Genomic DNA, 25178 nt, shown 5'->3' with positions numbered 1-25178 from the left:
TTTACCAGCTGCTGTTTTTCTTCCCATAACATGTTAATTTGGGCTTTAAAATTAAAGTGCATAATGCAGTGAAATTTTTTCAAGAATTGAGTCTTTTTTATATATGAAATATATTTTGCTTCATTTACGTGTACTAGTAACTACAAAATGGTGTTAGAATTATTTGGTGGGTTCTTTGAGTTTTTTAACTCGCACCATGTGAGTCAGATCTACCCAACTACCAGAATCGACACCGAATGGTCCCGAATTCACATGTAGATTGGACCACACTACCCGTTTTCAAGGTGTGTAATCAGTATGCGCTTCGAGGTATCAGAAGTGACACTGCTCTTGCCTAGTATGTGATGTGATAGTGATGATTCTCAGGGGGGTTGGAAAGTAGTGCATCTCATCTCGAAATCTGTTTTGGGGTATGATACTGTGAAATGCATACTGACGCACACCTTGAAAATGGGTAGTGTGGTTCGATCTACCAGTGAATTCGGGATCATTAGGTGCCAAGTCTGGTAGTTGGGTAGGCCTGTGAGTGTTCTTCATTTTTTTTAAGTTATGAGTGATGATGTTCACTTATTGCCTACAAAGCCTTAAATGTAATCATGAGATTTGCATTTCCTGAAAATTGAATACGTGCCTATTTAATTTAGTTCTTATTACTTTTTGTCTGGTTTTGCTGTCCCTTAGAATTTGAGATGTATGTTGAACATATGCAGACTTTAGTCATAGGCTCTCAAACATTTTAAATAGATGCTCTTCCTAAACTCTGTGAATTTTAGCTAAGTGATTTAAGAAGCTTATTCTCAGAAAGTTATTTAGGTTTAAGTTAGATTAGGTTGCATTAGCAAAAAAAAAAAAAAAATGCTGTAAGCCGAAAGTTACAAACCCCCAAGTGTTATTATGAAAAATGGCTATTAAGATGGTATTGCTCTGTATTTTCCTAATTGTCTTAACTGCTAAATTGTCTGCACATTAATGGAAATGACTTCTTGAATTAACTGAATTATGTTTTTGCTTGACACATGTGACTGTCCCCTTTGAAAAAAAGGTATACATACCAATGTACACAGTCAAAAATCAATAAGTACAATTTGCTGCCAGTGCCATACCAAGTTGGCTATATAATAATGAGCTTCAACTGAAGTGGAGATCTCAAGTATAATTGCATGGTCAGCAAACCTGAACCACAACCAGAGAATCTAGTTGGGCTAACCAGACTTCTTCAGATTATCTGATATTTGACTATCCCTCTGAGACAATTGTTTTGTTTTTTTGCATTATCTGCTAGCAAGAAGACTTTATCCATCCACTTTCAAATGATTATGTCCAGCACAGTGCCCCTATTGAGAGTTGTTACAGGAGCAGCCACTTATATTGATGGGATATGGAGCACTTTTTGTGGATCATTTGGGACTAGATAAAGTGACTCTGTTCATAATCCCTAAGGTTAAGTAGCTTTCACTGAGCTGCTAAGATAAAAAAGGTTTATAAAATATAGACCAAGGATTGTTTAACCATTGGCTGAATTGAAGATCTTTGGCATGGGTTCTAGCCCCAAGAGTTTCATACAAGTTTTTAAGTCAGAATTTTGAATTGAGAGTGGAAATGAATCACTGTTCCACATCAGGCCTTATAAATGGATTAGGCATTTACAAGCACAACCTGCAATTCTTTTAGCACTAATACCCATATTAACCAAATAATCCACAAATTAACCAATGCCCCATACAATTATTTAGCACCAACAAATTGATACCTAGCACAAACATTCATTCATTGTGGTAGTGTTGGTAAATTTATGGGTTATTTAGTTAATATGGATGTTAGTGCTAAAAGATCTGCAGGTAGCGTTTGTAAATGCATAATCTGTTTATAGGTCCTATATATAATGTTGAGCATATTCTAAAAGTGCTGTGAACCCATCAGTGGAGTTCTGATTGAGATCAATGTCACTGAGTTATGGAATCAGTTGCCATCTGTGGCCAAGCTGGTTGCAATGTGTGGTCACACTGTGTTATGATAGCTAGGATAAAAATCCCCATCTGCCATCGAATTGTCAGAAATAACTATGAGTAGAAATGCATGAATATTTATTGTCACAAAATAAAATAAAATTCTCATAAAAGCTTCTTAAAATAAGATGTTTTGCTTATCTTACTATAAATTTATATCCCTTATATTTTCTCCTTTGGGGGGGATATTTACTCTCAGCAATTAAATCCCTTGGTATTTCTCATTGGAGCACAAGAATTGTATACAAAGCTGTTACTTAAGGTTATTTTTTCACCTCAGCTCCCAAAGGCCATGTGTCTAAATGGATCTAAATGGTTTCACCAGTATTGCACACTTGCTCCCTTACTTTATCTGTTCCACGAAAATAGGTTTTAAGACAAAATTTCCCTCATTTCTTCACTTTCTGCACTATAAATTAGAGTTGCTGCTTTTCTTGGAATTCTTGTGTGCCCAATCATCTTGTATGCTACATTTTGGCCTGTAAGATGCTTATCAAGTAATGAAAGAAATAAAATGAAAAAAAAAAATACTTCTCTGTTCAAGTGAAATCTCCTTCTGTAATCACTATATTACATGTTGATCACCAGTCCTTATGGTAAAGCTGACTTAATTTTATTGTGGCTCTCTTGGGGTAGCAGGCACTTTTCGTGATGTAGAAAATATTACTGTTCAAACTGAAGGCACCTTGTGTAGAAAGTTGTCATCCTAAAACATTTTACTTATACTTAATTTTTTTTTAATTTGCTTGTTAAAAATGCAGACTCCTTTTGAGCATGATCAATTTTTTTTTGTGTGTATGTATGTGCTTTGCAGTTATACTGGAAATATGCTGATTGGCATTGAGAAAATCAGCTTGATCAAACTAAAAGTTATTGATTTTTTGTAAATATTTGTTACAATGTTTATTATTGTCATTTTATTTATTTTATTATTTGCTTTCTGTATATTTGCCAGTATTGCTGTTTAATTTGATTATGATGCTGTCAGGTTGTTGTTTCAAGCACTAACAAGACATTATTTATGAGAACCCATGTATATCACATTCAGTGATCATTATATGTAGATATAACATCATTCATTGTATAAATCTGGCTTTATTTTATAAATTGTTACTAAAGTGTGCCTTTCTGAGTGAGATCATTTTCCAGTTTGTATACTATGGTATGTTTACTAACGTGCTATAGTCCAGTTAAATTTCACTGTAAATAGATTACTTTTTATCAGGTGGCATTCCTGTGCAGGGGCGGATCCAGAGATATTTCCTGACAGTCTTCCAAATTATCTTTGTTGATCCGTTCTTCATTTTTGACCGTCTTCCGACAGAAAAAATTAGATACCCGCCAATGTAAACTTGAAAATCTGACCGTCTTCCGGAAGACCCAGAAGACACCCTAAATCCGCCCCTGCTGTGGGTGATAGGTGGGAGGGAGTTCAGGGCCCCGTAACTCAAAAGCATTGCGCATTGCGACCAAGCACAAGTGTCTTGATTCTATAACTCGCCCATACTTGCCCCATATAATAGCCTCGAAATAAAAGGTGATATCACTATTCACAATTCGCGATGATTTCGAGTTACAGAGCCCAGTGGGAAGGTCTTTAATTCTATGTACAGGTGCACAGAAGGGCTGGTAGCCTGACGTACAGTAATAATTTCTTAATTTCTTTTGCAGTTACTTTGTACTTTCATGTTACATGGTTGGTTGTTCTGTTATTTTTTTATCATAATTATTTCCAGATTTTATTCTTTTGTTTACTTGTTTGCTTATTTATATTTACAACAGAGGTGAAATCAAAGAGACATGAATTCAATCTTCAGCTGAAAAGTGCCCATATCATGGATAACTTAGTGCTCAAGAACCTTATCTTCACCTACCAGTACTTCTTGCAGAAATTACATGAACTTAATATCAAGGGGATAGGAGCTGTTTACCACCAATATCTTATCAGGGATTGGGAATTGGATACTTGGCATGATCTAAAATTCACCTGAGATTTTCTCAGAGGATTCCTTTGTTTTGTTTTTTGTTTTTTTTTTAATCTGATCTTTTTACAGTATGGATAGGACATGAAGTTTGATTGGTGGAGTTTTTGAATTGGCATTTAATTCCAGTTATGACTTCACAAATAAACACTTTCTGATGAACTAAGTGCTAAAAGCCTATTTTCATGACATTTATATTTTTGGCTTCTACAGTGAAAAATATGAATTTTGTGGTTTATTTATTCATCGGAGTAGCATCATTTGTCACAGGTAAAGCAGGAAATCACTTTTAAATCTTTCACAGTATTCAGATGACACATCTATAAAACATCTTAATATTGGAACTTCAATCAAAATGTCATTAGAGTAAAGGCACTTAGCAAAAATTGAATCACTATGGTTTCTCCAAAGTGAAAAAGTATCAGCAGGAAAGGGATGGAGGTGGCCTTTGAATTTTGTTAGAGGGGCCATGAATAAACTGGGGTCAATTTAAAGAGTAGTGCTTTGATTTCACTTGCCTAATGGTCAATTAAAACTGACTTGTAGAGTTGGCTACAATGTCTTGATTTAGTATCCATAAAGGTCAAAAAAGTTGCAGACATTTCCATATTTACATTCCAATTAAATCAGCTAGTTTACTTCCAGATTTGAGCAAATAAGTTAGAAGAAAAATGAAATTAGGAGACCTTAATGTGCTGTTTGTCACTTAGGTGCTAAAAAAGGAAAGAATTAAGTGAAGAATGGGAGAGGAGTCATTAGAGAGAAGAAATGAAAATGATTGTCCTGACTAGTGGTAAATTAAAGTTTTTTTGTGTGTTATTTCATTATTTCTCTAGTAGACTATTTTTGTTTGACATCTTTTTTAAAATAAAATCATCTGTTTACTAGCCAAGTTAATATATGTCTACAGTCCATTGAAATATTTGAATAATTGTTTTGTATAACTTTCTTTTGTTCATGGTAATGTAAGGATGCACCAACTGGGTCTTAAATTTGGTTTTCACAAAATTTCCTGTTCTTTAAACCCTATATATTATTTCAAAGGATTAATTAAGAAATGCATACAATCTGTGTGATTAATTCACTACAAATGTTACAAGGTATATCTTTACTTTATCGATTTAGTCAGTGTGTGTTCAATGGGCAGAACTTTTGTAAACACTGATTTAGGATATCAGATCTGTTTGACGTATGCACATTCAACAAAGTTTAGTTTTAGTCAACAAAGATATAATACTTCAACAAATGTTGCCATTGATTCTACATAAAAAATACATGTAGTCAGGTTACTATGGTGACTTTAATCTTCAATTGCCAATCAGTTTAGCATAGGTTGATCGTAATGGCAAAGTCTCTCATCCACTTCATAGTTCAAACCCACACACATCAGCCAGTGACACTGAAGACAGTGGGTCGAGTGACAAAAGAATCAAATGCATGATTAATGTTATGATCGCCAACTGGAAAATTCTGTTTCTGTAAAAAGCAAATAACAGCTACTTTGTGTTTGTTTGATATTTACTTTTAACTTTTTTATTATATTCTATTGCAGTGCTTTTGGGATTTTGATGATATTTTTAATCACCTCAATAGCTGTTATAAGTAACAAAACACAGTCTGAAAATAAAATGTATAAACAATGTTTGGTTTTAAAACAAATCCATTGCTATATATATATGTATATATATATTACCTGTGGTTATTAATACATTTTCCATTTTGATTTTGATGTTTTTCATATGCACTCTCTAAAATTCCCATTCTAGTTTTTATATTATTGTTATCCCCATTTGAAAAGCAGATTTGTTCTTATGATAGATACATTGTGATAAAGATCGATATACCCAAGTTTTGAATGGTTACGGCTTTTAGTAAGATCATCTTAAATGTTTCTTGAGATTGCCAGTTTCAGATAATCTGGTTATTGGTCAGCTTTGCTGTCTAGAATAACTTTATTACTGTTAATGACAAAAATAGGATTTCAGTGTTCATAGAAAAAACACAGGAATGATTTATGGCAGTCTATTGGTGTACATGAAAACACAATTTGCAGATGTAGAAAATAAAACAGATATAGCTAGTGTAACTGAGCATGATATCTTTAGCTTTCCCAGTGGTATCTGTTCTATATTTTGCATTGTTTTATCAAAATATTGTTTCACTTTTGCTTGTGGCTGATTTCAGTGAGGCACACCTCATAAAAAGATTGTAGAACATTGAACTCATGGACTGCAAACTGTTCAATGTAAATTTATTATCTAAGGAAATTGAACACCAGGGAATCGCATGTTTATTTTCAGCGAACTAGCTAGAATCAATGGTGCATATCATATTCTATTGTGCAGATCAAAGTGTGTCCATTTTGTATAATATTTACTCTCATTTTATTCATTTGATGATGAGAATGATCCAATACCACTAGGAAATAACTATTTCTTTTCCATGAATATTTGACTGAAATGCCTCATAGTTGACAAATACTGAAGATGAAACAGATTATAGACCAGCAGGTGAAATTGTGAGAATGCATAACCATCATTTTACCTAAAATTGTGTGTATACATTAATTGACCCCCCCCCCCCCCCCACACACACACACACACACACATTACCATGAGTGGAAGGTATAAAAATTTTATAACCTGTGAGAAAAGTTGAAGAAATCCCTTGCTCAGGAGTATCTCTGGACATAATCTTGTCAATGTAATGGGGATTACACTTGACAGGTGCTATCAGGATAAGCCTTACATACAGCTTAATTATTTACAACAAGCATTGAATTCCCACTGCATTTATCACATTATGTAAAAACATATTCTGTTATCAAATTTTTTATGTTTTCTGTATAGAAAGTTCACAATTAATAAAGCACTTTAAAAATTGCTACAAATGTATTTGCACATTTGGCAGAAAATGTTTAATGGCACAATAGTCATTGCAATATTGTTACTCCAATAATTGGATCTTTAAACAGGTTGAAATGAAGTTATAATTCATAAAGAAAAAAAATAAGGCAAAAAAGTTGGATCTAGGGAAAGGGAAAATTGCATTTGTGCTGACAAGCTGATAGACAAAATGCAGAATTTGCTGTTTTTGACAGTTGGCCCTTCCATTCCTGTGTCCTTGCCCTATACTAAAATCATGCCTCTGCCAGTGAATATCTTCACAGAGCTATGTTATCATCCTAAAACAGACCTGTCTTAATTGTTATTCAGGCATTGTGAAATCAGCATACCTCTTTTATACCTTCATGTATGTATTATACATGTCTGCCATAGCTAATACATGGAAATACCCACATTCATCCATATACATGTATATTTTTTTAATGTTTATTCAGTGTACTAGTACAACATCAATATGATTATTGGTATTATCATTAATTTTATAGTAGTAGCAGTAGCTACATACAAATAAAAAGGAATTCTCCCATTTTTATTAATACTATTTATATGTAGGAAATATCTACATTATAGTGCATGTACAGTATAGTGGCACTTACGTTTTAGCAGACGGTATTTGACATAATTCCACATTTTGCAGGAAAATACTACAAAGATAGAAAAACCCCAACCAGAGCATATTTTCAGCCTTTGGCCAAATTTTTAATCAAGCTGGCAACATAAATATTTCCACATTTATGGTAGTCAATTAAGGATAAATTGGCAAAATTTATTTGATGGCACGATAGTCATTTTGATATTTATCTTCGACTTATCCCAAGGGCATTTTATGCTTTGTGATGTTTGCCCAGTTATAGGACCATAATTACAGGTTGAATATAAGTTATATTTAATTAAGATATCTGCAAAGAAAATAAAGTGCTTGAAATCCCCATGTGTCCAACAATATGATGGCCAATTTTAGACATTTTATGAAAACATTAATTTGAATTGAATACCGCTGAGATATATATATATCTGTCTCATAACTCTCTCATTTCTGTTAGTCCCAGTACACATATATATATATACGTAAGGCTTGATTAATTGAACCAAGGAGTTATAACTCCTTGATTGAACATTCTATTTTGTATTCTGGGAAATTCTATTGATGCTATATACAGTTAGAACAATTCCCCAGGGAGCCTGATAATGTACAGTGAGTAGACAAATCTGTTCCAGGGGCTACTGCTGGTCTTGGAGAAAAAAAGACCATGTGCCATGAAAATGAGGAAAAAGAAGCAGTGAGTTCTAACTGTGAAGTAAGGCATCTTGGCACTTCCAGCAAAATAGGAGTGGCACACTGATCAATAAATTATGCCATCTTACGTTAGCATGATTAGTTTAAAGATGCACTGATTGAATGAAATTATGGTTTTAGGCAGCAATTTTCTTTCCAAATTAGATTGCATGGCACTTCCTTTTCCTGAATGCTTAATGCTGGAAAGACTACCTCTGAGGACATTCTTTCAAACCGTGATTTAATCAAGCATGTGATTTTTAATATGAATGCAAAATATTTGCAGAATTCTGTAGAATCAATCTAGATTATTTAACTGTTTTAATAAGAATGGACATTTGTCATTTTCATGTAAGATTATTAATATTATTATATAATTGCTCACTGATCAGCATTGATTGAAATGAAATTATGGTAGTTGTGGCTTTAGACAATAATTATCTAAGATTGGATTTGTGAAAGTTTACATCAGCACTGTCCACTCCCCCCCCCCCCTCTCTCTCTCTCTCTCTCTCTCTCTCTCTCTCTCTCATCCTTGAAACAAATTGAACCAGACAGTCTTATTTGTTGTTGTTACAATATTGTTTATGCACCAGATCACTATAAACATGACACTATACATTTGTTGAGATTAATATCTGATTTACAGATATCATGAAAGTCTAGTGGTTCAGTGTCTTGTGAAATGTCACTGAAGCTGTCTCAAAATTTTATTTTGCTCTGACACACACACTAATGCATCCACATGTTATCCTACATGTACAGTAACTGACAATTGTTTTCTTATTTCCACGCAAGCCTTTGATAAGTTTTATGCAATCCCTTCAAATATATCATTTGTGCAATAATGATAATGCAATTGTGGCAGTAATGAAAATCCACTAATTGGAAAGTTCTTGCTTGCCTTATCCTAAGTATTCTAATAAAGTGTTTTACTGAACTCAGGATTTTTTGATGTCCATAATGATAATAGATACAGTGCTTACTTCAGCCTGTGCATGCACATAGCTGGAACAAGCAGCTGGTACAAAATGTACAAGGTTTATAGCAGATAAGGAGCATCTTGTGTTTACATGTTACATCTTAAGGATAAATAAAAGTCACAACAGTTAATTACCCATGAAAAAAAAATCCAACATTTATGCATCTCATCAGTCTGTCCCTCCCCCTTCCCCTCCACTGTCTACTTACAGGTGCTTGAAAGATTTTTAGAAAATGAATTTTTACAAACCTTATGCCAGTTAAAACCACTGTTGTATCAGTTATCAATTTTCTGAAAAAACGGTCTTCACAGACTCACAGCACGTTCGAAGTTATTTAAAGTTTTTTGAAGGTTGATGTAAGGTTATGGTTGATTAAGCCTGAAAAACTACAGAAGGCAGCATGCAGGAAAACTAGTTGAAGAGCCCCTCCCATGGAACAATGGAAGGGATATGGTTAACTAGTGTGTCTGTCTGTCTATCTGGTCATGTTTTACCTTCATATTACCTGCTTCCCAAGCTAGCTAGGCAACAGGAGTGGTTTTAATAAAATATCCTGAACTCAGTTACTGTGGAAAGGGTTGGTTGATCCAAATGTTTCATATGTATACACTTGATGTATAGATGTAGATATGCTTTTCATTAATTATTCAATAAAGCAGCTAGTATTTGGAGGGTGTAGAGTATCAACCATATTCACTGGCACAAGATGGTTGTTGAATGATTGCTTTTGAGCTAAAAGCCTGAGTAACCTAGCTGTAAAGCTTTGTGCTCCAAAAGAGAACATGCAACCATTTCATGAATTTTTAATGGAGCACAGAAATATTAATAGTTTTAAATTTACTGACAGTGCTTTTATCTCTCTCTAATCTAACTAACTCTGTATGTTACAAATTCAGTTTCCATATCAAACATATGCAGTTTTTTCACCCCCATTACTTCTGAAAATGCTCATTGCATAAAGTTTGCCTTTGTTTACTACAAATGAAAACTTTAGAGCAGTTCTTATTAAGCTACATTCTAATGATGATGTATATTTTTATGTATGGAGTGTATAAAAAAGGTTAATTTCATGCTTAAAATGTTGGCTTAATATACAGTCGTTCATAGAATTGAAACCCCAGGTGTGAAAGATGACATTTATATCAAATAAATTCCGTTCGGAAATGACACTTGACATTCAATTATGTCATTTCCAGCATGGTGGTAATTTTTTTATGACCCCTGGAGTTGTTCTTGTCAGGGTATATCTTCCTCCACCAGTGAGCACTTCCTTGAGGTAAATGCCATTTCAATGAAAACTGCATGTATTCGGTGCGTTGTCTTCTTCTGTTCGATTTAGATTACAGATTGGAGGCAATTATCTATTCCATTGATGAGATTAACAAAGTGTACAGAGACTGAAAAACATCAAATTCTGACATAAATGCTGGGTTCCAATTTTGTGAACTTTTCCTGTGTGGTTTGGTTTGCACTTTCAATAACGCCAAAGAGCAGAAAAAATGCATCCCCATATGGACCTGCAGTTTATTGGAAAACCTATTTCCCACCTTTTTTGGTTTGGTTTTATAACTATCAGTCGCTGCATTCTTAACTTTAAAAAGGTGTTGTGCTGTATGTAATTTAACACCCTACCTGAAGAAACATCTTTGTTCCTGTGAGGATTACACTGCAATGTTTTTCCAAATGTCACTTGGAATAATACAGGGTCACATTTACTGGCTATCATGTTACCTTGGTTGATACTGCTTGCCCTTTCCCCTTCATGATGACATTCCACCATAAAAAGTGCTACTAGTATATTGTTGTACTTCTTAAAAAGGCTTATAAGATGTTTCAATTGTTTATTTAAAGTTTGCAGTAGCACTGATAATCCCACACTGATTATCTAGCGCTGATTATCTGGTCTTTCTGACTACTGTGGAATTTAAAGATGCATATTAAATGAGTTTTTATATCAAAATATTATCACTAAACTCAACCAAATGCCACCATAGTGTTTCGATCAGAATAGTTTACAGAAATGCCTCAGAATTCCATAACTTTATTTATTGTATTATTTTCTGCGTACTTTCTGTATCTTATGTAAATACTACAGGGGGAAAAGTAAGTCAAATTTAAGAACAGAATGTGGAGATTGTGCAGTTTAACTCCATTTCCCTGCTGCTCAAGAGATAAAATTTAGTTCATTTTTTGGCATGTAGATTTTATTTTTGTCGTGTAAGAAACTAATAATTTATATTCAGTTTGTTACAGGGCATTTATTCTTACTTCAAATGTATTTTTAATGTCTTTTGTTTGTACTGGCACAAAATGGATAAATTGTATCTCTGTGATGTAATAGAAGTGAATTGCAATCAGGAAAATGGAATATCAATGTTTCTGCACAAATGCATTATTTTATTATCATGGGGGCCTGATTACTGTAAAGACAATCCCAATGCTATAGTTATTATTAAATATATCAGTCAACATTTGTGTTTATTATTACATCAGAAACTTCAGGTAAGTGCCAGTTTGTGTTCTCTATTAAAGCAATTACCAGTGTGCAAGGCATCCATGTCATCAGGTCTATGTTTGAAGATGGGAGGCTTTGTTTATGTTTATGTGAGAGGATCTAAGCATCTTCACAGTAGCTTGATTGTGGTAGAGAAGTCTGTTGTTTCAGCTATCATTCACTACTACTGCAATGGTTGTTTTTATCTATCATGCTGTCAGTGAACTTGCATTTCAGGTGAACTTTTATTAATGCAATGTATGACGCCATCATGCTTTATAAGCACATGCACAGATGGTCAAATTTTACATAATTTTTTTTTCACATAACCAGTGTCACTTTGTCATGGTGGATTAAGTCATTGCCTATAGTGTGAATAATTATCATGTTTTAATTTGCCTTTGTTAGTTGGTTTGTTGGTTAAAAGCCTTTCTCAAAAAAGTTATGGCTGGATTATGTTAAACATTTCGGGATCTAGATCACTTAAAATTAGTAAGATTTTGGTGGTGATCCATTTATTAGTTTATATTTTAATGAGTTATTTCATAATCAGAATTGAGCTGTTTTGGATGTCTGCCCTCTCTAAGTGCTTTTCGAGTTATGAATTGCTTGCAGCCTTAAAATCAGGCATTGTCTAGTTTGCTTAAGGGAATATTCTGCTTCCACCTATAATATGAAGTTGCATTCTAAAACCACAGATGGTAGAAGCACTCACAACATACATTCATATTTTAAATGGTTCTCTTTTCTCACTGAAATTTTCTGGATCACAGATCTAATTTTCATTGTTTTATTGCACAGTCCCTATAAAGCAGAACTTCTTGTGTGTCTGTGATAGTAGTTTCATAATTAATAATCGATAATACAGTCTTTCCTCCCATATATCGATCATTATAACAAAAACTTTGTTTTGACCTATCTGTGATTTTCAACTAAATTATTTGAGGATATTTATATATATGAAAAATGAAAAGATGCACAGATGAGTCTTTTTTCTCCTATTTCTGCAAATTCTGTGAAGGTTTATTGTCATTTGCATTTTTAATGACCTTTTTGTATGTGACATTGCATACAGATATTAAATCTGTTGGTGTGCCTGTAGCTTAATACACTGTAGGAGCAGTAAGATCACTTTTGAGGTGTAAATGAAAAGAAATTAATAAGTGAACTTGAGAGGGATGCATTTAGTGCCATATGGCCTTGTGTAGCATGCACAACATGATAAACGTAATGAATAAAAGGGAAATTGAATGGTACCTGCAGATAGTTTATGGGGTGAAAGTAAGGTTGGGAGTGTAATATTCTGAGTATACTTCTTGGAACTATGTGTTGTTCAGTTAGAATAGCATTTTTTTGTTTGTTTGTTTGGGCAAAACATTCTGCAAAATATTGTGACTCTGTCATGAAGATTAATGTCTTCCTAGCCTGACTGTTGCAAACTAGTTGCAGCTGACCTCAGAACTGAAGACCAAGCACTTGCATGCGGACCTCCATAAACTTACTTCTCTGCCACTTCAAAGTGAAAAAAGCTAGCCAAAGCTGTTTTAAGTACTGATGACATCATAGAGGCAAGTTGAAAGAACTTGTACACATTCTCTGACTGCTCCTTTTCCCCCGAATTTGAGAAAGCTGGGATTTACTGGCACTCAGTGGCACTGCAGAAGAAATGATGCTTGCGTGGTTAAATGACATTTTGCTGATAATTGTGGCAAATGAAAGGCATACCTGCCTGATTAACTACAGGTGGATGTATGTTATACATGGATGAAAAAATGTCTGGATTGTTTCCAGTCCCATCTTTCAATTAACTTGAAATTGATTTGATCTGCCTAGGCCAGGGTATCTTTTATGTGGTAGGACTGTATGCCTGGTAAAAGATCTTCATATAACAGTTTCATCTGCAAGAAAAAGACAAGTTACCTGTTGCTGCTTATACGGTATTTATTTCAATTCCATAGCTATGCAGAGGTGTCTAGCTGAATAATGAGATATGATACAAGCTTCTGAGCACCTTGTCAAAAAAAGTTCTCATAAATGAATTATGAAATGTCTTATGTCAAGTACATAACTGATGACATATCTGCTATCAAGACATCTTGCATTATTAACATGTAATTAGAGCGGGATTTCTCTTCAGATCTTCACGTGTGCACAGCAGCATAATTGGCCAGTTAAGTCTCTTTTAAAAGAACGGGACAAAGTCATGCAATAGTCAATTGTACGTAACAGCTGGGCACACTTATGAGGACAAGTTGCGTAGGTGAAATCTTTTTTATTCTTTGTATTCTGTATAGGAAGTTTACCAGTGATTTTGCCATTTTGGCACAAAAAAGTTTCACGGTGACATTGACACTATGATAGAGGAACATCTCCAGTAACCCAAGCTGGTTTACCTGATATACTAAATGACAAGGTGGAATTTTAAGCTAGACATGCTTGTAAGGTTGAAAGGACATATTATGACACAAAGAATGCACTCTTTTGGGCGAGTCAGCCAGACGCCTGCTGCTGCTGTGATCAACCAGCTTTTACGCCTTCTTGTGTATCATCCACTGCAGATTATCATATTACAGGTACATTAATCCAGTTTTCACTGTAAACATTAGCGGACCAGTCAGTGACAACTAAATACAGAACTCGTAGACATCATCTGTTAAAGTTAGTTTGTGGGCCCAGCCACAGCTTGACTGAGCAGAAAATCATATCAAATGTGGACCAATGAAATCCAACCTTCAGTATACCTGGCCGAGTTCATCTCTCGGTGTGTCCCACGTACGTAGACCCTTAGTTATTACAGTGATGAGGGATAAGTGTACACACACACTGTGACTGCACATTAACATACATAATAATACCATAGAGAGGGAGATTCCATGGGCAAATGCTGGTGCCGGCTGACGTAGCGAGATAATTTTTTTTTTTGCAAGAGACAGTAGCAGCAGATTGTTACAACCAACATCAGCAGTGGTAATATGCTACAGGTGCCAGAAATTCACCATTTTCTTCCAAAGAGGAGGCACTCTTGGATTTGGTAAGTTTATGGATTAAACGTTGATATTGTCAGATATGATATTCAATAATCCTCCAGTTTGAAAGTTACTGGAATGCATTTAGAAGCAATGCAATACTATGACACACCTTTAATTTGCTGACACGTTGAGGTTGATCAAGGCCATCAACATTATGCAACAATAGATAATATCATACCAGATCTAACAGATCTACCAGAGATAGATGTAAGCTAGTTAAAGAAGCGGCTACACTTGTTTTGTCATGGACTGGCAAGCTTCTGACAAGTATGACGCGGGTAAGGACATTGGATCGTTAAAAATGTCCCCTTGATGGAGATAATGGGTAAGATAATACCTACCCATTGAATAGGATGTCATTCCATATTTCATCATTTGATTTTTAACTATACAAAAGTACTTTTTCTGCCATGCATAAAAGGCGTAAATGTACCAGCAGGTCAGCAAGCACCGTGCAGATATTAAACACACATTTCCTATTATCCTATCTCCCAGGAAATTTCCTCTTGATTTATTTATTTGTTTTTCATTTATTATGAAGTATGGTCTCATGTGTATGAGTTCTTTCTATGTTGTGAAGTTAATTTGGCTCACATTGAATCTTATTGCAGCAAAAGTCTACAGTAATTTAATTTAAATTGGGATAAGACTCTAATGGTGACCTGAATTTTTTTTAATATTTTCAATATATGAAAACCAGATCATATGAAGAGTGAAGAGAAAAGGCTAAATGTGAACAAAAACTGGGTTCATAGCCTGAATTAAAAGACCTGGTTCATCAAAACATACAGTACACAATGCCACATGACTTTTCAAAGCACACAAACCATGCCGAGCTATAAAGTGGTTCTTCTTCAAGAATGCACTGACCTGACAGCATCTGGTTTGCCTTGAGAGAAAATTGAAATTCTTTTTAATCATAAAACGAGCTTGTTTTGTTGTAGAAAATGTGTCATCCTACTATTTACAATAGCAATTGTGTGTCAAGTTACGGGTGGGTAATTGGCTGTGACAATATGTATGTACCTACTGCACTGTATTATGTTTCAATACAATATATAAAATTTAATGCATGGATGCTATACATACAATTTGTTTATGACAAATTGTGTGAAATAAGAACCTACTATCAACCTTTATAGTTTATTATAATAGAGATATATTTATTTTACAAAAATTGTTTTTTCTAATGTTTTGTTTATTTTATTTTATTTTATTTTATTTATTTATTTTGTCTACAGACATGCTTGTTATCATAAGAGAATCAGAATCTAAAAGTTGGGAGAAGGAAAAAGTTTGGCTTAATTCCCATTACCTCAAGTTATTAATAATGAATGGATGACCTGGCTATCCTAGGTTGCTGATCAGTATCAGTACAGTTAGGTTGTGTTCATGAACATTACTCCACTGTGACTTGCTGGAAAATAAAACATAAGAAAAGAAATCAATATATGGCATTAGTGAAGTTGATTATTAGATTAAAAGTATTGTGAATGTGTGGTGGCCATGTAAGGTCCTCCCTGCTGACAAAATAGCTTTGACATTGATATAGTGATACTGAACATTTTTTAAGTATTTGCAGTATGAAGTTTATTTCCTTTGTGTTCAGAGCTATTGATTCTATCACGTCATTGATTGATGGTAATTAAACATGCATGAGCTGTGGGTATGCAAGAGTATTGTGTTACAAAGATATTTTGTAACTTGTGTATTTGAAAATGATGTTTCTGACCTCCCTCCACACCCCCCCCCCCCAAAAAAAAAAAACAAAATTTATTGTGAAGAGACAAATGGAATGGAAAGGGGCATGATCGTATAGTTTAATGTGTCCTGTCATGCATAAGTTTGCTGCACCCATATTATGTAAACTACTTTTCTGATACTAAAACGTGAGGGGGCATATATGTTTACATGTAAAGGGAGTATCTGTCTTGCTTTATTTCCATTAAAAGTTGATGTGATTTGTTTATGACAAGAAAAGGAAGATATTTCATTGGTACAGTATAGGGTGCAAATCAAAGAAAAAATAGGTTCCCAATTCTGTTTCTATGTCAAATAAGTACATCTTAAATTTATAGTTTGTGTATTGGAGTGGTCTCATCAGGATGAATTGTAATATGCATTTCATTTATCAGTGGACTGTAATAGATGGTTTTACATTAAGGGGCAGCACTGCATATGAATTGTCTTTTCTGAACTCTTTCATTTTCTTTATATTTATATGCTAGCTACCATAGCATGTTATAAACTCTTTATGTTTAGAGATACTAACCCACTGCTGAAAAAAATTGCATTTTTACATGAAGTGAAAATGCCAGGAATACCTACGGCCTGTCACAAGACTTCAGCCAGTGTTAGACAAAATGGGATCTTAAAAACGTTTTAATTTTAGGTTTAGATCTCAAATTGAAAGGCTTGGAGTAAAAGAAAAAAGTTTGAAGACACAAAAGATTCTTCTTTTTTTATTTTTGTAAATTTCTATGTGCAGTTCTGTTAAATTATTCTTTCATAAAATGGCCATGCAAAAGGCAGTCGTTGTAGTTTTTGTCCATGTAAAATTTTCCTAATGTGTAGTGCTTGCATACTTAAAAGTTGATATTTTATTTGAAACACACTTTTTGGCAGCTCTGAGAGTGGTTAGCTAACCCACTGAGCAGGGAGTTTGTACATGGTTACTCAGTGTTGTTACAGTTAAGTGTGGACGGCAGGGGACGAGGAGGAAAGACGCAAGCAGACTTTGAGATAGAGGGATTGAGAATGTTCCAAATTATTCTCAGTCAGTGGCAGACTGTAGAAGTTAATTCAGATCAAGTTTGTGTTCCTTTGACCAGCAGCTCTTGTTGAGATTCACAAAACAGAAAGGAAAGGAAAAAATGCTTTTGCATTTACTTTTTTTTTTTTTTTCAAAGTATAAAATGTTCCTTGCATTACGTATTCATTTTTTTTTCAATTGTATAATTTTGCTACAAAGATTTAATGAGAGTTTAATGAAGTTTATGCACAGGTTAATTTGATTTACAAAAACTTTTTTTACAACAACCAAAAAAGTAAAGAAGTGCAATAATAATTAATGTACATGTAATTCTATAACACTGATAACTAAAGCATCCTGTTTCATGAGCATATGCAATTTTTAAAGCTTAAACATGAAAGCTGCCCGTATCATTTGATGCCTTCTTTTTTTAAAATAAATATTTGACATATCATTTTGCAACCTTTTGAGGGCAATATATATTTGCTTTGTTATCAGGTAACATATCTGATTTGGTTCTATGTAAACCTTGGTATGTATCCCATACTTGCAGTTGTGGGTATTTTTGTACAATTAGGTAAAAAAAAATATAAGACAATGGGAAGATTTTGGAGCAGGGCATTTAATATATGTAACCTCAGATAACTAAATAGTCTGAAGTAAAAAAAATGTAAATTAATGTGGTAAGTTAAAGGTTAAGGGTTGAGTACACACTTATCATCTGTATAATTAAGGTAATTTATATTTATCTTTGCTAGAGAAATTTGATTAGTGCCAGTGATTTAGTGGGGTTCATGTAATCTTGAAAGGCGGGCTAGCAATAATCATTGCAGTTAAGTGTAAAAGAGAGAGATTTACACAATGACAAAAAAATGTTGTCATACCCGTGGCAAAAAGTCACTGGGGTGTGATAATACATATGTGTAGCATTTTTTAAGCATTGCAACACATGTATCACCCATATATGTATTTTGCTCACAATGTTAGCTTTCATGTTGCACATGTCATTATTTTGGGAGGCAAATAAAGTTAGATGGCACATGTTTTTACACATATATAGGCTGTAATTGATTGATTAATTTTGAAATCAACACCTCAAGAGTAACTGCATAAGACAGCAAGATGAAGTAACTCAAATCACTTCCTGTACGCAGACTGCAAGTGCATAGAAATAAAACATACTCATTGGGGTGATTTAATGTTTTTATTCCTTTCATACGATGATATAGTAGCTTTTTGTATCAGGAAATGGTTTGATTTGTGTTTAAAGCCACCCTTAGAGGGCTGGCACCAAATATGGCTTTTCTCACCACAGAATCTGATAGTTCCAACTCCGTTGTGCTTATCCAATTATTTATTTCTCTTAGGTCATTGATATAATTTTTTCCGAGAGGTTCCATGATTTCTAGGCAACTGCTGTGAATAAAGTGTCTAAGGAATGGTGATAAGAGGAGAAACTGACACAGCTGAGGATGGCGATTGGGTGGTGATTGATTGCATTGGAAAAACAACTACTTTTATCACAATATTGCAATTGCTCAATTAAGTTAAGAGAAATTGTTCTCCCGTATGCTTTTTCCAGGAGTCTTTGAAGTCATGGCTCTCTGTTGTTCATTATACTCTGCCTGTCCTCCAGTTCTTCGTGATAAGGATGCTTTGGGGCTGCAACTTAATATATTCACTATCACTGTGGGAATTATGCTCCAATTTCCAGGTGTAAAATTGAATGATAAGGGTAAGAGTCTTAGGGTCTGAAACCTTGGTCTTCTTGCTAGCAAACATATTGCCACACCCAACTTTGTGTTTGCATTATATTAGTTATGTCCTAACAATGAATGGTAAATACATTACATCGCGCTAACAAAAATGAAAAAATATTAGTGGGAAGGGAGCAGAAATTAATATATCATTAGTATGTTTTTAAAGTTGCATTAGGCCAGAGAAAATGGCAAGTTGGTTAGCAAGCTGCAACCCTGTTTTAACAGGATTGGTAGACAAATTTTTTGTTTAAGTTTTCATATTTTACATATGATGTTTAACAAGCATATCAACTAAATTTTAAAGGTTTTTTTTTGGGGGGGGGGGGGAGGAGGGTGATTTTAGAGCATAAAAACAATAGTATTGAAGATTATCCTGTGGTCAGTTACAAATTTCTCCTTCTTACCTACTTACCCAATGCATTTTTTGCATTAATGAAACAGGGATGAAAGAAATAACAATTTCTTTGAAATAAGGCTCAGTTGTGCACATTAAATTACTTATCAATTATGCCTAACCTTGTAGATCCTAATGAGATAGAGTGACTGTATCATAACATGTAATCTACTGTGGCCTTTATCTCAAAAATCTGCAACTGAGTCATAAATGACATGGATTTTTGAGAATTAATTAAGCCATCATTCAATCTTAATGAAACTATGTTTTCATTCATTGGCAAATTATAAGTTCTTAGTTTAAACATATATATATTATATAACTTTTAATGTTAACTTCATCTTTGAAACCTTTAGTTCTTTAAAAGAATAAAGAGGATGTTTTAACATTTTTCAGATAAGTTTGTTTTTTCTGTTCTGTTCAAAAGGTTTGACAATGAAATTTGTTTCTTTTTATGGGAAAACAGTTTGTCCCTGTCCTTCATTTTTCAGTATCTATTAAGACTACATAATATTAAAGTTGCAATATTTAGCAAGAGATTAGAAACATTTAATAATAATAATATTTCATGAAATGGTATGTCTGATTGTACAGATTCTTTGTCAGACAAGATGGGCACTCAGAGAGTGCAGATCTCCACCAAATCAGATCTATTCACTGTTAAAATTTCACCCATATCATTCTTTTAAGTAATAAAAAATTTGTGGATCCGGACCATGATCCGGATCACCCCCAAATGTGAATCACTTGTACATATGACCATTTTGTACCTTTCCTAATAATTTTAACAAAATAAATCCACAACTTTTTCTGTGAAGTTACTCACAAACAAACAGACAGACAATATTACACCAATGCCAACAAAACATAGCCTCCTTGGCAGAGGTGATAACAGGTAAACATTTTCAAAGATGTTTGAGGGTCATCTGTGTTTTTTCTGAAAGTCAACAAACATACACCTACTTTCCCATCTGATATTTGAGCTGCTTCAACTAGTCATTAGAGATATCCAATTACAACCCTTCTCTCAGGTGAACACAGGTAAATTACATCTAAGAATGAGGCATATGTGTGTGTGAACAATTTTGACAGCAAGGTGTGGCTGTGCACCACCGTTGTACAGAAAAACAAGATTACACCAGTGACGCAAGTGTGTATGCAGAAGGAATCTAATCTTCCTTTTTAAAGTCTCATTTTAAAGGTCAGGGGGTTGTGTTCCATGTAGTTTGTCAAAGGTTCCTTGTTATATTAATTTATCAATCCCCTTAGAATTCCAGAGACAAAATTTCGCTTGGTTTTATGAATATATATGGAGAATATGTAGGCCCATCCTGAGCTTAGTCAAGTGAGAGACAATAAATGCAGAAATTCAGATTTAATCGATCAAGTCTTAAATGTTGCATAACCATAAAAAGCATGAGATAAAATTTTAATGCCACACAAATACTTTTATTTCCATCCCTACCCAAATATTTGCTAGAATAACAAGAAGAAGAACAATCAGTGTAAATTATTGTAAGATGATGCATTCAGGTTAATTATGTTATATAATTGCATTAGTAGCAGGGGCGGATCCAGAGATGTTTTCTGACAGTCTTTCAAATTATCTATGCTCCATTTTTGACCCTCTTCCAACAGGAAAAGAATTAGATGCCCATCAACGTAAACCTGAAAATATTTTACCAGCTTTTGGAAGACCCAGAAGAAGGCCTCCATCAACCCTTGAGTAAAGGTGCACAGTATGGACTCCTGGATATCTCGATTATAGAAATGGACTGACACTCAAATTTTTAACTACAGAAATAACATTTGAATATGAATTAATGAAGAACATGGCTAGCAGTAAGCACTGTTCACGGTCAGGGTTAAGTAAAAAAGACCAAGCCATGCACAAACAAGTTATATCCACCATTACCTTTGTATAAGGTAGTATCATTGTTACCATGCCATTCATTCTTTACAATAATAAGATTAATTGATGAGAGTGACCTCAGAGTTTGGCGGAATGTGCTGTGACCCAAGGGGACCAATTAATCAACAATTATATGCAGTAAACATGTTTATGGTTTGCAGGGTTACTATGAAGGTACTATTAAGTGTTAAGGCAATGTGCACACTAGGAAGATGCATGCTGAAATTAATTCTTAATCTGAGTGCTATCTGATTTTGATCCCTATACCCTTGCCTGTTAACTATGACAGGTAAAGCCTTTGATCAGTTAACTGTTCTAAATATTGTAGAAGCAGGTGCTCAATTGTACCAGTTTAATTTGGGGACATTACTCTAGATTTCTTTGAAATATGATCTTTAATCTTTATGTATTGTTCATAAATGAAAAGAGTCATTTAGTGCATGAATTCCATTAGTAAAAAGTTGTATGTTTGGCAGGAAGATATGTGATCAATAGCAGGCAGCATTAAACAGACAGCATGCCCATTGAAATGAATGATATGTAATGATGCGTGGCACATAAGACGTGAAACAAGCACATAACCCATCATAAGTTGGCATTTAATAACTGTTTCAAACACTTCACAAAATGAAATTTTCATCCTGAAGCATTTGCTATGTTTTGCAAGGCAATCTGTCTTGCTGTAGGTGAAATAAAAGAAAGAAAATGGATAACCTTTTAGGTGTAACTGACTTATCAGGTAGACGTAAGCAAACACTATACTCTTAGTAAGATGTCTGGATCTGATTTTGTAGGGAAAATTATCACAGCTTTATGGTTGGACCAAGGCCAGTACTGGGGCACTAGCATAAATCTTTAGGTACATTTTAGAACTTTTTTGGCTACCATATCTTTGTTGGCAGAAATTAGCTGGGAGATAAATTATTACTATCAAAGGGAGGGGAATTACTATATTCCACTAGAAAGTCTTTCAACTGATCAGTGATATTCAAATGATTTCATCTAATCATTCATAAACCTTTGAAAATAAATAGATATCCCTATAAATATTTTTTCTTAAACTAAAGCAGACTACTTCAAGCATTTGGGTATTTTTAACAAAGCAATAAAAGAGATTGAAGGGCAAATACCATACTTATGAAAAGGACTGTGGCTAAACAGGATTTTCCTTTTTTATCAGGTACTCATGAACCTATGCATAATGAATGTCGCAGTTTAAGGAAGAATTACCATACCATTCTTTATCACTAATTGATATTTCATCAACCAGACATCTCAAGTAAAAAAATGACTCAAAGGTGTCATCCCATTTATGACCTAATTTTAATAATTACATGGCCACTTCTGAAGGTATTTTATGCCTCTGAATATGATTCGCAATCACTGACCTTCCTGTGGGGTCATCTGGGCGACTCCCAATTACCATAAGAAATTATGTAATTATGAAACAGAGCAAAGAATATGTAAATTTTCTTGTATTTTGGAGGGGCATAAATGTGTGTACTAGTACACTACCAGCACAACTATTCATTACAAATGGATGATCCAGTCATAAAATCGTGTAAACCTGCATAACCATGGGCACTTCAGAAAGTACTTTGTTTTGTTGAGCATTACAAAATTGAGTTAGATGATGATTTATTTTTTTGATTTTTTTTTTACTAATCATAAAAATATAGAATATTTAATTGGATTTACCTCATAAACAAACATGCAAGACACACACACACTCTCTTGACCACAAAAAAATAGTATACCGTACACCTATCTTCAAAGCATAGTCCAACTTTCTTTGAGTGACTATGTGTAGTATTATGTAGTTGATTTTTTGTGCACAATAAAGTGGAGAAGATTTTACCATTAGATTTGTTTCCTGGTCTTGGATTAGACTAGCTAAGGACACAAAATATAGCTTTGAGGATAGGTGTACAATATGCTATTTTTTATCATCTATCCTAGGATTAGATGACCAGCTTCTTTTTACATCAATGATTGAAAATCAAAGTACATGTATATGTTAGAATTATGAGCAAATGTTGATGGATCTAATACTTTTCAATTTCAAGTACAAATTTACTGGCCTTCGTTATTTGGTTGAAGAAAGTTTTTTGGGAATGGAAGCTTTACATAAGTGCATGCCACTGTAACAGTTATAGAAAGGGAAGCTCTCTTTGAATGCTGCTGGTATGGCCTGCTGTTGCTATGCTAGCTCTCTTGCTGTTTCTGGCGTGCCATTGCCACACTGTTCTTATGTGATTATACATCTCGGAAGAGTGCAGTCTTTGAGATTATTATTGATGAGTCATTTATAGGGTAGTAATTAGTTGAACTCCTGGGCACAGAGATCATCTAGGGAGTACCGACCTTGGGAGCCAAGAAGCATTCTCATTTCTTCCAAAAAAACGGTTGTTTGTCTTAAACCCAGAAAAAAATGAAAAAAAAAGTATTATTCACACAATAAGCAGAAAATGCTCTTGATTGAATTAGACAAGAGATAATGACTGCCCTGAATATGTAGGTGTACACACCACAGGCCTTTGTCTTTATTTCACAATAAAGCACTTCACCTCGTCAAATTTGGCATTTTACAGCATTTTTTGTGTCGGTTATGACTTTCTTGTTTGGGTGAATTGAGATGTTCCTATCAGCCAAACTGAAATCTGTCCGGGTATCATATTCCCATCAAACCACAAACCATTGTTGTTTCTCTCCATGCCTTTACCTCAGTCACCTGCCATGAGGTGATGGAGTGCCCTTTCAAACTGCTACGTACCAGGATAACACTTTAATTTGGTGAAGTATATGGCAATACAATAGGAAGTGAAGAGGATAGGAAAATTTGTTTTAAATTTAGTGAAAGTACAATGCTGACAGTGTGCAGATGCATTAAAACATGTTTGTGCATGATGCTGTATGGAATTACCAGATACAAGCTTAAAATTACACCTCATTTAGAAACAGGAGCTTCATTTGACACATATCTGCATATCTGCTGATGCTTCACCATACTGTACTGGGCTATCACTATGATTGGTTAAATTAATGGAACTAAAACCAACATAAAATGACTTTGGAATACCACACTCATCTACCATATCTAAAAAATTTTTTAAAAAGTAGTAATTTAAGTTTTTAGAGAAATTTGATTAAGTGACCAATACATACGATATAGTAAAATAGTTATAAATGCAATCTTGTGCAACTGAAAGCCTGACTATTTATTATATTCAAATTAGATTTAGTAACAGCCATCAAACCACCTTCAGTCCAATGTCAACTACCTAAAATTTCCAAGTATATCGTGTCCAGTTAGATTTGTTAAGAAATATTTAACCAGTTTTTTTTTCTTGTTTAGTGTGGTGTTTTTTTTTTTTTTTTTTTTTTTTTTTTTTTTTTTTTTTTTTTTTGGGGGGGGGGGGGAGGGGTTAGATCCATTAGCTGATCAAGGTGACAGCCGAGCATGATGCCTCCTAGTTAAATTTGTGATTGGGAATCAGCCATTTTTTTAAAGCTATAATTGTCTAACTTAATGGATAGTTCATGTTGGCAAGCGTTTGCCAGCAGGCTTTCTATAATGTATCAACAACTCTAGATGAGAAGTGAAACTGGTTTATTCCAATAGTTTTTCTGCAATTTTGAAGAACCAACAGAGTGGTTAAAATATATTTATATATTGCTATGAAA

At 34.1% G+C, this 25178-nt stretch overlaps 1 protein-coding gene across 4 annotated transcripts in view; it reads left to right on the top strand.

The window, feature by feature from the left end:
• LOC106181325 (3',5'-cyclic-AMP phosphodiesterase 4C) overlaps positions 1-25178 on the top strand; it is a 116193-nt gene that overhangs the window by 38689 nt on the left and 52326 nt on the right. Inside the window, exon 1 of one of the 4 annotated variants that reach the window (XM_013565676.3) lies at positions 13862-14678. The exons of the other annotated variants lie outside the window; for them this stretch is intronic. Coding sequence (XP_013421130.1) covers positions 14620-14678 — 59 coding nt within the window. The 5' untranslated portion in view covers positions 13862-14619. Of the gene's footprint in view, positions 1-13861; positions 14679-25178 lie in introns of those variants that run through there. 4 annotated transcript variants of the gene reach the window in all.

This window comes from Lingula anatina, chromosome 1, assembly GCF_051362555.1.
Source record: "Lingula anatina isolate TDL-2025a chromosome 1, LinAna3.0, whole genome shotgun sequence".
In the NCBI taxonomy this organism is placed as follows: Eukaryota; Metazoa; Brachiopoda; class Lingulata; order Lingulida; family Lingulidae; genus Lingula; species Lingula anatina.
This window is presented reverse-complemented; position numbering and strand designations above follow the sequence as displayed.